Source organism: Sarcophilus harrisii, chromosome 4 (assembly GCF_902635505.1).
Source record: "Sarcophilus harrisii chromosome 4, mSarHar1.11, whole genome shotgun sequence".
Lineage (NCBI taxonomy): Eukaryota > Metazoa > Chordata > Mammalia > Dasyuromorphia > Dasyuridae > Sarcophilus > Sarcophilus harrisii.
Window position 1 is genome coordinate 223,130,734 of NC_045429.1, and position 12,720 is coordinate 223,143,453.

At 37.1% G+C, this 12,720-nt stretch overlaps 1 protein-coding gene across 2 annotated transcripts in view; it reads left to right on the plus strand.

Annotated features, from left to right (window-relative positions):
* The first annotated feature begins 314 nt into the window (after window positions 1-314).
* CEP162 (centrosomal protein 162) overlaps window positions 315-12,720 on the plus strand; it is a 128,783-nt gene continuing 116,377 nt past the window's right edge. For both annotated transcript variants that reach the window (XM_023503096.2, XM_012549195.3), the window contains exons 1-2: window positions 315-869; window positions 2,584-2,707. In XM_023503096.2, coding sequence (XP_023358864.1) covers window positions 2,648-2,707 — 60 coding nt within the window. In that variant the 5' untranslated portion in view covers window positions 315-869; window positions 2,584-2,647. The remainder of the gene's footprint in view (window positions 870-2,583; window positions 2,708-12,720) is intronic.

The following is a 12,720-nucleotide window of genomic DNA, read 5'->3' on the forward strand; positions in this document are numbered from 1 at the left end:
ATGCCTTTTAATTTAATTTAATTAATTCACAGAATTGTTTTAGGGGTCCAAATGAAATAATGTAAATTGATAAGAAAATGCCAATTATTATCCCTCATACATCAAACTTTGGTGGGAAGATCCCTATGGGCGCTCGGTTTGAGGATAAGAACTACATATCCCATGAGGCGATGGGATTCGCCTATAAAGACCATCATGCCTCTCTCAGATTCTATATTAACCCCTTAATTGTCTCACAATTTATTAAAGACAACTCAGCGCCTTATTGGCTGAGATGCTGGAACCCACCAGCATCAGTAACCCACTGAATTAATTGTTTCAAAGTTTCTCAAGCTCTTGTCCTGAAAGGACAAGCTTCATGTGGATTCAAAGGTCCTCTCCGTCCCTTTAGAGTCTGAACCAACCCATTACAAGAGCGCGCAAGGAGGGAGCGGGGTGGTGTTGGCTCATGTGTCACGTGATTGTAACCCAGTGTTTGGTCAGCTGATCTCCAAGAGTTCCGTGGCGCCGCTCGGTTCCCTTAGTAACTGTCGGCTACCCGTTTTGAGTGGCTCCTGGAGCTGCAGAGAGGCGTCCGGGTCTCCTTTGTTCTTCCCGGCTTGCGAGTCTAGTCTAACCTTTTTCGAGGTCCTCCTTGTCTGCGCTGGCGCCCCGCTCCCTTGCCCTCGGCTGCGCCCCAACCTGTGGCCTTAGAACTTGGCTCTCCCGCGCGCCTTCTCTTTCTCCCGCTTCCGGGAAACCGCCGGCGTGCTTCTGAGCGGGCAGAGCTGCCCTGAGCAGAAAGGGCCGTGGTGGTGAGGCTGGTCCCCTTGCTGCCGAGAAGCGGCCGGAACGCTCGTCCCGCTGCCTAGAGGAGAGGCGTCTGAAGAGTGAGTGTGTGTGTGTGTGTGTGTGTGTACACGCCAATGGCTGTGCGCCAGAGGCAGAAGAGGTCACGTCAGTGTGCAGCCCTTTGCAGAACAGTGGTGTGTGTGAGTGTGTGTGTGTGTGTGTGTGTGTGTAAAACTGCGTGACGGGATGCAGTGTACGTGTGTGTGAGTGGCACAGACGAGGCTTGTAAATAAGCCACTGAAAGTATACATATTGAACTCGTGTGTACGTGAGTGTGTGCGCACGTTGCACGCATGTGTGTATAAAACTAGGTGATCTGTAGTTGTGTTTTGGATTGCTTTGCCGAAATGTCTTACTGAACTTAACAAAGATCAGAGCTTTCCCCTCCCTTCGCGTCCTGAATGCTCAGTAGGCGCTGTTTGAACCTGGAGGCGGGAAGGGCCTCAAGTCTTTGAAAGCCCAGTCAGTATTAAATTAGGAAATCAGAACAAATCGGCACGGATGATTCCTTTGTAGGACTTCGGTCTCAAGGTGTCACTAGATTTATACACGTATTTATTTACTAGTGAATGGTTAATTGACCCAAAGAAGACTAAACGCAAAAGATCCACTGTTAGCTGTCACGCAGTGTTTTAAAGATTAAAATATTATTATAATTTTATATAATTATATGATTATGCTTATTATTTCTGTGTGAGATAGTTTTGTGTTTTCGCCAGTAATGGGAGACTCCATGTTTTACACTTACTATGAGTAAATAGTAATATTTGTAAATATTTATAAAATAGTAAATTTGCCTAAAATAAAGACTTTTGAATGAAGAGAGGCACCCATTAGGAGACTTAGTTATATATCTGTATTTTGGTGCTTCCCAGTATTCTAACAACTTGTCAAGTGAAGCCTTGCTTTGTCTTTATATAAAAAGTTTAGGAGAGTTTTTGTTACTGAAAGGTGTTTCTTTCTTATATGCATTTGTAAAAGATCTTGTATTTGTACAATTTATAGGTCTTTAAAAAGAAATCTCTGCATTTAAGGAAGGCTTTATTAATTTGCCTTTTCTGGTTTTCTGGTTTCTGGTTTTCTGGTGCCTCTATAAGTTTGACACTTGTGATCACCCTCGTCTCCTTGAACACTCTCTTCTCTAGCTTTCATAATAGTGCTCTGACATGGTACTATTACTACTACAACATTTCATGGGATTATTGTAGGGGTCTAAATAAAAGAATGAATACTAATTATTAAGTAAATCCCAGTTATCATCACTAGTATTCAAACTTTGGCAGGAAAAGCCAAGCTTAGGAATCCTGAAAGCTCACTGGTTGGAGAAATTGAGAACTATATATCTCATTGTGTGGAATTCACCAAACCAAACAGGTTTTTTCCTCACTAATTATTTGTATAAATTGTGGAATTACTTTAAAGACTACTGTTTAAAAATAGTGTTTCAAAAGTGAAATAAATTCTGGATAATTGAAGTAAAAACTAGACAGAATATAAGAAAAGTAAACTGTTGGAAACTACTTCCTAAACAGATAGCTCAAGGAACTGGAGAATACTGTGTTGATTGCTGTTTAAATTGTATTGAATGGGTAGTACTTGAATATATGGTAAATTCATAAGAGAATAATGCTGTATTTTTTGTCTTTAGGCACTTTCTAAATATGCTAATTACAGAATTTGTCATTATATGCATTTTTGCTTTCTAAAATATAAAATGGTTCAAAAGCTGTGTATCTTTTTTTTTTCTTTTAGTGTTTCCATTTGTGTAAATAATATGTGATCATTTGCTTTGGAAGTTGAAAACTACCTGCTGATTATGGCTCATCATTATTCAAAGGAAAAGTTAGATGAAGAGTTTGAACAATTTATGAAAGAGGTAAGTTTGTAGTTTTAATTGAGGAAATCGACTCTCTTCTTTGTATATTCTTCCCCTTTTTCTATCCTGTCCCATGGTTCTAGCTCAGTGCCTGAACAGTTATATCTTGAATTTGGTTTTATATGCTTCCTGATCAACTAGTCATTATCTTTTGAGGAGCAGGATGATATATAAAGAAATTTGGACAGATAAAGAAGATCTGGGTCCTTGTTGTAGTTCTTTAACGTTGGGAAAATCCCTTCAATGAGAGGTTGGATCAAATTTTCGTTAATATCCCTTCTATCTCTAATAATTGTTTGATTTTATTCTGTAATTTTATTTGGATTTTAATTCTTAATAGAGTACAAATAAACACAAGTTTAAATCCATTGACATGAAAAATGTGTTTTAAATAAGTTAACAGAATCAAATATTTGTTTGATTCAACAGCATTTACTAATGTTCTCAATCTTCATCCTTGATCTCTATAAGTTTGACACTTGTGATCACCCTCATCTCCTTGACGCTCTCTTCTCTCTTCTCTAGCTTTCATAATAGTGCTCTGACATGGTACTATTACTACTACAACATTTCATGGGATTATTGTAGGGGTCTAAATAAAAGAATGAATATTAATTATTAAGTAAATCCCAGTTATTATCACTAGTATTCAAACTTTGGCAGGAAAAGCCAAGTCTAGGAGACCAGAAAGCTCACTGGTTGGAGAAATAGAGAACTATGTATCTCATTGTGTGGAATTCACCTATAACCACCATCATGTCTCTGCCTCATGCTCCATCTTAACTCTTTAATTGTCTTAAAATTTATGAAGAAAGCCCAGACCCTTATTGGTTGACCTCCAAGTATTGGAACTTACCCTTTCCCTCCTTGGTCCACTGAATAATTGATTCAAAATCCCTGACTGGGATGATGGCTATGTGAATGGAAAGAAAAGGACAGATGTTTAAAGGTAAAATTACTGGGACTTAGGGACTGACTGGAGGTAGGGGATTAAGGGTAAGGGTAAAGAAAAGCATGCTTTCTCATTCTTCTTTGCTCATCTAAACTATGTCCACTAACTATAGCTATCCCCACCATATTATTTTGGATCCTCTTCTCCTTCCCATGGATTCATTACCTCTATAAAGATGACACTCAGATATAATCTGCCCTTAACCTTTCTCCTGACCTATCCAGGATAGTTCATCTCCAACTGCCATATGGTATCCCATAAATATCTTAAATTCAGTGTATCTCAAACTAAACTCCTATTTTTCCCCCATTCCTTTCACTTGTAGAATTCCATATTACTGTCAAAGGCACTATCCTCTCAGTCTCCCAGGCTCACAACCAACTCCTCATTCTTCCCTCCCATATTGAATCATTTGTCAAGTCCTGTCAATTCTATCTTTATAATTTCTCTTATAAATTTTACCTCCTTCTTCCCTCTGATACAACTACTGGCCTAAACTATTATAGCAATCTTTTTGGTCTCTATGCTTCAAGTCTCTCCCCACTCCACTTCTTCCTCTACTCATCTCTTAAAATAATCTTCCTTAATGGCAGATCTGATCATATCATCTCCTTAATGGCAAGTCTGATCATATCTCCTTAAACTCCAGTAGTTCCCTGTGGTGTTCTCTTTTTTTATATAATATATGATGGTTCTCTCTGGGAGAAGGTTTCTTGGGGAGGTTTTCTGGAGGCAGCCTTAGTTTAGGTTCCAAGTAATAATCACTTCAAACACAGCCAGCTGATAAAATCCAAACGTTTATTTCTTATCTCTTTCCTTGAGCCCGGTTAGCTTTCTTAGAGGCCTATCTCTCTGCTTGGTTCCAAGAGCTCTTGCCACTAATCTTTTGCCTCTGCCAGCTTCAGCTTCTCTTCTTCCAAATATCTCCAGCCAGCACCAAGGTAAAAGTGGAATGAATCTGACTCCACCTCCGAGAGTGGGCTTGTGGACTTCCTCCCAGAGTGCTCTGTGTCTGTTTCAGAGTTCCTCTGTGTCTGTCCCAGAGTGCTCCTCTCCGACTCCTGGCAATGTTCTGAACTAACTCTGACTGAGCCTCTATCATCTTCTTATATATGATCTCTTAAAGGTTGACTCCTCCTCTGAGGGAGGGACTAAGGGAAGTGTGAATTCACAAAGTTGCAAAGTTAACTTTGTGAATCTCCCATACTTGTGAACTCCAATGAGTACTTAAATACTTAGTGAGTTAGAGAATTTGCTAAGTACCATGCTAAAATAGGCAACTGACTTATCACTTTGTAAGGATTCCAACAGTTCCTCATTAACCCTATGATGATCCTCTCTTTGGTTTTTGAAACCCTTCTATTCTGGCCTCTTCCTTTCCTTCCAGTCTTCTTATCCTTATTCCCTTTCACTTACTCTGCCATCCAGTAACACTGACTTCTTTGCTATTCCTCGAACCAAGACACTGCATATCTCTATTCCCTGCATTTTCACTGACCCCATGTCAGTGAAATCTTTTCCTCTTTACCTCTGCCTCCTAGCTTTCAGCAAAAAGTCTTTCCCAATCTTCCTTAATCAAATTTTTCTGAGCTTCTCTCCATTTTATCATATGTATGTTTATATCACATTCATGTACCTTGTTTATGTGTAGCTAGCTATTTCTGTTTTATCTATACCATTAGACCTCTTCTTTTTGATAGCAGAAACTTTTTTTTTTTTTTTTTGCATCTCAACATGTAATACAGTGACAGGTACATATTAGGCATTTAACAAATAGTTGTTGAGTCTTGATTACTATGGGCCAACTATGGGTAATAGGAAAACAAGGACAAAAACAAAGTACCTCCTATTGGAAAAGATACATTGTAATCCATAAACGTTTTGTTAGTTGTCTACTATGTATCAGGCTCTATGCTAAGTACCAGGATGCAAAAAGAGGAAAAAAGACAAGTTCTTGCCCTCAAGGAGCTTGCAACCTAGCAAAAGAGACAACATGGAAAGATCTATATGCAAAGTAAGTTATATATAGAATAAACAAGAATAATTAGCAAAGGCAAGACAGAGAAGTAAGAAGAGTTAAGAAAAGCTTCCTGTAAAAATTCGGATTTTAGTTGAGACATTATACTATGAGAATGTAACTTGTACACAGATAATTATAATACCAACTAGAAGGTAAGGAGGGCAGAAGAGAGATGAGACAAAGTAGGAAAATTTGAGGAAGAGTGAAAATAATAACTGACAAAGAAAGGTTTCCTTCAGGAAAGTGCTGATTGAACTATACCTTTATCAAAGCTAAAGATCCTGAAAGATAGGAGGAAAGAGCATATTCTGGGCATAGAGATGGAGAGAGAAGGAACATTTAGTTTGGGGAACAGCTAGCAGTATAGTTTGTCTGAATTGTGGAATTTATTTAGATCTATAATGTAAAGTACAGCCAGAAAGATAGGTTGAAATTATAGAAAGCTATAATCTGCTAAGAAATTTGTATTTTATCTTAGAAATAATGGTCATTTGGGAACCACTGAAAGATTTTGAGCCTGGAAGTAATATGGTTAGACCTATGTTTTAGGAATATAATTTTGGGTGCTGTATGAAGGATGGTGGAAGTGAAAGAATGACAGTAAGAAAACTAATTAGGAGGCTGTTGTCATACTCCAATTGAATGGGTGATAGGATCTTAAATGAGATAATGGCTTGTGTGAATAGAAAATAAGGACAGACAACTGTTACAAAGATTGAATTTCTAGGATTTGGAGATTGATAGGATATAGGGAACTAAGGGTGAGGGAAGAGGGAGGGAAGCACATCTTCCAAGGTTACAAATCTGGAGAGATTGTTGTTCACAAAGCAGAAATAGGGAAGTTTAGAGTAAACAAAGTTTTTCAGAAAAAGATGAGTTCATTTTGAAACATGCTTAGTTTAAGGTAAGGGGTCTTAGGTGGGATTAGTTTGTAAGAGAAATTGTGAATGATTGTGTAGATTGTAAAGTAATCTGGATGGAGATTAAAACTGAACTAGCAACAGGTTGTAATGTTGGGGTCTCTGGAGGCAGCCTTCATTTCAGTTCAGTAATCACCACAAGTACAGCCAGGTTTTAAAAGTCCAAATCCTTTATTATTGTCTCTTTCAAAGGCTTGTCTCCTTTCCTGGAACCAGGTTAGCTTTCTTATAGTCTGGATCCTTTATTATCTCCTTCCTCTGGGGCTGGGCAGCTTTCTGGAGAGCCTTTCTGTCTGGCCTTGGTCTTAGTGGAGAAAGTGCAGGAGTCCAGGCCAGCCACCAGGAAGATCTAAGATCAAATTGAATTTCTCCCCTTGGTTCTGAGAGCTTAGGCTCCTGCTGCCAGTCCTTTTCCTTCTCTCAGAATGTCTTTGAATCTCCCTGGCTGAGGCTTCTAGTTTACATGTTCCATACTGAGTACAAATCAATCATTATATCACTAGGAAACCATCATTTGTTGTAGGATTCAATCAATGCTAAACTAGATTTAACCGTTGTCTCCTAATTCCACTTAGTACCTTGTACAAGGAGTTAGTTGTAGGATTAAAATCAATCATATTGAACCATGCTAAATTAGATAACTATTTTCCCTATCAATTCCATTGACTTAGTACCTTGTAAGAATCCTTTGTTTCAAGTTCAGAGTTCTGGCCCATAACAACAGGTGACCTCATCAAGGGAAAGTATAGAAAGAAGATAGCCTGGGGTTGGGGAAGTACCTTCCCTAACAAGTAGAAAATTGTTGATCTAACCAAAAAAAATTGACAAAAAATTTCCTATCTCATAAATATGTTTGTACGTTAGCTCTTCTAAGCCATTATGGGAACATTCCCTCAAATTCCATTTAATCTAAGGAAGCTCTGAGTCTGTTTGCCTTGATGAACACTCCAAAGTAATTATTCTTTGGCTTCTAAAATATTCAAAATGACAAGATAGACTTTAGAGTTGGAAGAGAAAAGACCCATCTGTTTTAATAGACTCATTTTATTTGAGAAAATGGAATCCCAGAATTAAATGACTTATTCGGGATTTTCCTGAAAGTAAGGAATAAAGTCTGAGTTTAGAGGCCAGGTCTTATGACTGTAAATAGTACTTTTTCTTTCAATTTAAATCAAGAAGAAAATTATTTGGACTTTTTTGGAAATTCTAATGTAAATTTTGACTACCTTACCCATAAATCTGGATGGGCAAGCCTTTTTCCAGGAATGTTTGACATAACTAGTCCTAAAAACTTGGAAGTATGAACCAGATTGAGACAATATATCAAATCTTTAATTTATTAATTAGGTTAATGGATTAATTCATTTGCTTTGATTATACCATAGATAATTATAGAATAAATATTATATTCCCAAAACATAAGTGTGCTCGTGGACTTTTCTAATAGGGGAATGAATGAATTCATTAAAAAGCATTTCTTAAATGATCACTGTGTGTTCCAAACACTAGGGATACAAATAGAAAAAATAAACCAAACCTGCCTTTTAAGGAACTCACCTTCTCACAGGGAGACAACATATATAGGAGGAGATTTCAGCTTCTAAGTCAGATGGAAAGGTTACTGACCAGAACTTTTTTTCCAGGATCTTCAGTAATTATAACTGCTGAGGGAATAGAGATAGAAGCACCTGCAGGGGCAGTTACCAGGTCACATCTCCACAAATTTTAATTTGTTTGGATAATGGCTATAAATACTGGGCTGCAAACAAGTCCTATAGTCTAAAGCAAGGCTTCTTAAACTTTTTTCATTCACAACCCCTTTTCACCTGAGATACTTCTACATGACCTCAAGTATATAGGTATATAAAATAGGTATACTAATCAAACATTTGCTGATAAATCATAATTTTGCTACCCCCATATTGTTATGTAATCTCATATGGGCATCACAATCCACAGTCTTAAGAAGTTGGGTTGTAGAGGAGCTACTGGGGCTTTTGTATTTACCTACTCATCTTTAGCTGTTAGTGTTGGAATCTTTACACAGTGTTAAGCCATTAGAGTTGATAGAGACAATAGTTATCTAATTTAGCATGGTTCAATATGATTGATTTGATCTTAGAAGGATATGTTTTGGGCTAGAACTTGAAACAAGGTACTAAGTACAACTGATAGAAACGTTGCTTGTGTTCACACCTTTAGAGAGCTCATAGAAGCAAGAAATATTTAAGTACTCATTGGAGTTCACATGTTTGGGACATTTCAGGGTTTAGAAAGAGATATCTGAATTCACACCTCCCTTGAAGTTCTTAGGGCCAGAGAGCATGCTGGGAGATAATCCCACAATCATTCTCTTGGAGAAGTAGCATAAATACAGCTCCAGTGAGCCACTCGGGAGAGTTATTTGGAAACATTCTCAGGTGTCGGAGAGGAGCACTCTGCGAGGAAGCCCTTAAGCCTTATCTTCGAGGCAAAAGAGATTCATTGTATTTTCTACCTTAGTGCTGGCTGGAGTCGGAAGGACAAACCTTTGGATTTGGAGACATTCGGGCGGAGCTCTTAGAACCAAGCGGAGAGATAGGCTTCTGAGCTAATGGGGCTATATTGAAGGACACAATAAAAGATCTGAAATTTTATCAGTTGGCTGCGATTTTGGATCTTATTATTATATTATTATTTAAAGAAGAAAAAACCCCAACATGTTAGTAGTAAGTATTGGTGTTGGTAAAAATGTTCAGCCCTTCCTTCACATGATTGCTTGCTTTGAGGTTGGCTGTAGGGCTTAGACTTGAAGCAGGCCCAGTGGTCTAGAAATGCATTCACCCTGACTCTTGGCTCAAGATTCTGAGATGCCTCCACCATGGGAAATGAACAAAGTAGTAGTGGTAGTTTGGCACAAAGGAGACACAAAGAGCTTCCTCGCTTTTCTTTTTCTTTTCTTTTTTTTTTTATTATAGCTTTTTATTTACAAGTTATATGCATAGGTAATTTTACAGCATTGATAATTGCCAAACCTTTTGTTCCAATTTTTCCCCTTCTTCCCCCCATCCCCTCCCCCTGAATGCAGGTTGACCAGTACATGCATACATGTTAAGTATGTTAAAGCATATATGTCCTAACAATTATTTTGCTGTACAAAAAGAATCAGAGTTTGAAATAGTGTACTATTAGCTTGTGAAGGAAATCAAAAATGCAGGCTGACAAAAATATAGGGATTGGGAATTTTATGTAATGGTTCATGGTCATATGACTCCCAGAGTTCTTTCGCTGGGTGTAACTGGTTCAGTTCATTACTGCTCTACTGGAACTGAATTTGATTCATCTCATTACTGAAAATGGCCACATTCATCAGAATTATTGTTGAAGTATATAATGATCTTCTGGTCCTGCTCATTTCACTCAGCATCAGTTCATGTAAGTCTCTCCAGGCCTTTCTGAAATCCTCCTGCTGGTCATTTCTTACCAAACAATAATATTCCATAATATTCATATACCACAATTTATTCAGCCATTTTCCAATTGATGGGCATCCACTCAGTTTCCAGTTTCTGGCCACTACAAAGAGATCTGCCACAAACATTCGTGCACATACAGGTCCCTTTCCCTTCTTTAAGATTTCTTTGGGATATAAGCCCAGTAGAAACATTGCTGGATCAAAGGGTATGCACAGTTTGATAATTTTTTTAAATTATTTTTAATTAACTTATTTTTATTTATTATAATAACTTTTTATTGGCAGAACCCATGCCAGGGTAATTTTTTACAACATTATCCCTTGCACTCACTTCTGTTCTGATTTTTCCCCTCTCTCCCTCCACCCCCTCCCCTAGATGGCAAGCAGTCCTATATATGTTATGTCGCAGTATACAGTTTTCTTGTTGCACAGGGAGAATTGGATTCAGAAGGTAAAAATAACTCGGGAAGAAAAACAAAAATACAAACAGTTTACATTCATTTACCAGTGTTCTTTCTTTGGGTGTAGATCATTTGAAACTGAATTAGGTCTCTTTGTCAAAGAAATCCACTTCCATCAGAATACATCTTCCTACAGTGTCGTCATTGACGTATATAATGATTTCCTGGTTCTGCTCATTTCACTTAGCATCAGTTCATGTAACTCTCTCCAAGCCTCTCTGTATTCATCCTGCTGGTCATTTCTTACAGAAAGTTTGATGATTTTTTGAGCATTGTTCCAAATCGCTCTCCAGAATGGCTGGATGTATTCACAATTCCACCAACAATGCATCAGTGTCCCAGTTTTCCAACATTCAGCTTTATTTTTTCCTGTTATCCTAGCTAATCTGACAGATGTGTAGTGGTATCTCATAGTTGTCTTAATTTGCATTTCTCTTGATTAATAATGACTTGGAGCATCTTTTCATATGGCTAGAAATAGTTTCAATTTCTTCGTCTGAGAATTGTCTGTTCGTATCCTTTGACCATTTGTCAATTGGAGAATGGCTTGATTTCTTATAAATTAGAGTCAATTCTCTATATATTTTGGAAATGAGGCCTTTATCAGAACCTTTGACTGTGAAAATGTTTTCCCACTTTATTGCTTCCTTCTAATCTTGTCTGCATTAGTTTTGTTTTATATAAAAACTTTTCAATTTCATATAATCAAAATTTTCTATTTTGTGATCAATAATGATCTCTAGTTCTTCTTTGGTCATAAATTCCCCTTCCACAGGTCTGAGAGGTAAACTATCCTATGCTCTTCCACTTTATAATCTCATTCTTTATGTCTAGGTCATGAACCCATTTTGACCTTATCTTGGTGTACAGTGTTAAGTGTGGGTCAATACCTAGTTTCTGCCATACTAATTTCCAATTTTCCCAGCAATTTTTGTCAAATAATGAGTTCTTATCTCAAAAACTGGGGTCTTTGGGTTTGTCAAAGACTAGATTATTAAAGTTATTGGCTGTTTTGTCCTTTGAACCTAACCTATTCCATTGATCAACTAGTCTATTTCTTAGCTAATACTAAATGGTTTTGGTAACCACTGCTTTATTTTAAATCTGGTACAGCTAGGCCACCTTCATTTGATTTTTTTTTCATTAATTCCCTTGAAATTCTTGACCTTTTGTTTTTCCATATGAACTTTGTTATTTTTTGTAGGTCATTAAAATAGTTTTTTGGGAGTCTGATTGGTATAGCACTAAATAAATAGATTAGTTTAGGTCTCGCTTTTCTTTAGGATGATTTAACATTCATATCTTCATGGGACTGACAGAGCTTCTCATAAGTATAAAAATGCATCCTTTCTGTATGGGATAGAGGAGAGGGGGAGGGGATAATGTGTTAGATGCTAAATGATGTTTAATACATATGCTTACTAATATGCTTCTGACAGTGTTATATAATATTTGGAAAATGTTAAATCTAAAAACTTTTTTTGAATAAGGATAATTAGCTCATCTTTTAAAAGTACTATTTGTTTATTTAATTCCAACTACTAAAAATCCTTACTTTAAAGCTGGGGTTACTTTTGGCAGTCCATGGAACCTACAGATCCCTTCTCAGATAATTTACATAAGATTACAAAACAAACCAGTTATTTCAAAATAAAGATTTAATTTTTTCCTCATCCTCAGAGAACTCTCCTAATCTGTCCATGGCCCACTTTGGCCTTGGGTCTAGAACCTCTACTTTAAAGTACAGGATTTTAGAAAGGTCTCCTTTATTTTTTTAATTAAGAAAAAGCCTGTGTTCTTGGAGTTTCACTGCCATCTACTGACATGTAGAACTTGAATACCTACTTGTATTTTCTTTCTTGGTTTTTTTTTTTTAAATGATGTATACTTATGTTCAGTCATCTCCTGAGGGCAGCTAGATGGCACGATGAACAGAGCTGAAACAGGAATCAGGAAAACTTGAATTTAGATTTGCCCTCTGAGAATTATTAGCTATGTGATACTGGGCAAGTCACTTAATTCCTGTATGCCTCAGTTTCTTTATCTATAATGTGGGAATGATAATAAAAGGTCCTATCTCCCAAGGTTCTTATGGGGATAAAATAATATTTGTAAAGTGCTGAACAAACCTTAAATTGCTATTTAAGTATTAATTGTTGTTGTTACTGTTTCGCTTTTTAGCTTATCATGGTAAAAGCTTATCATG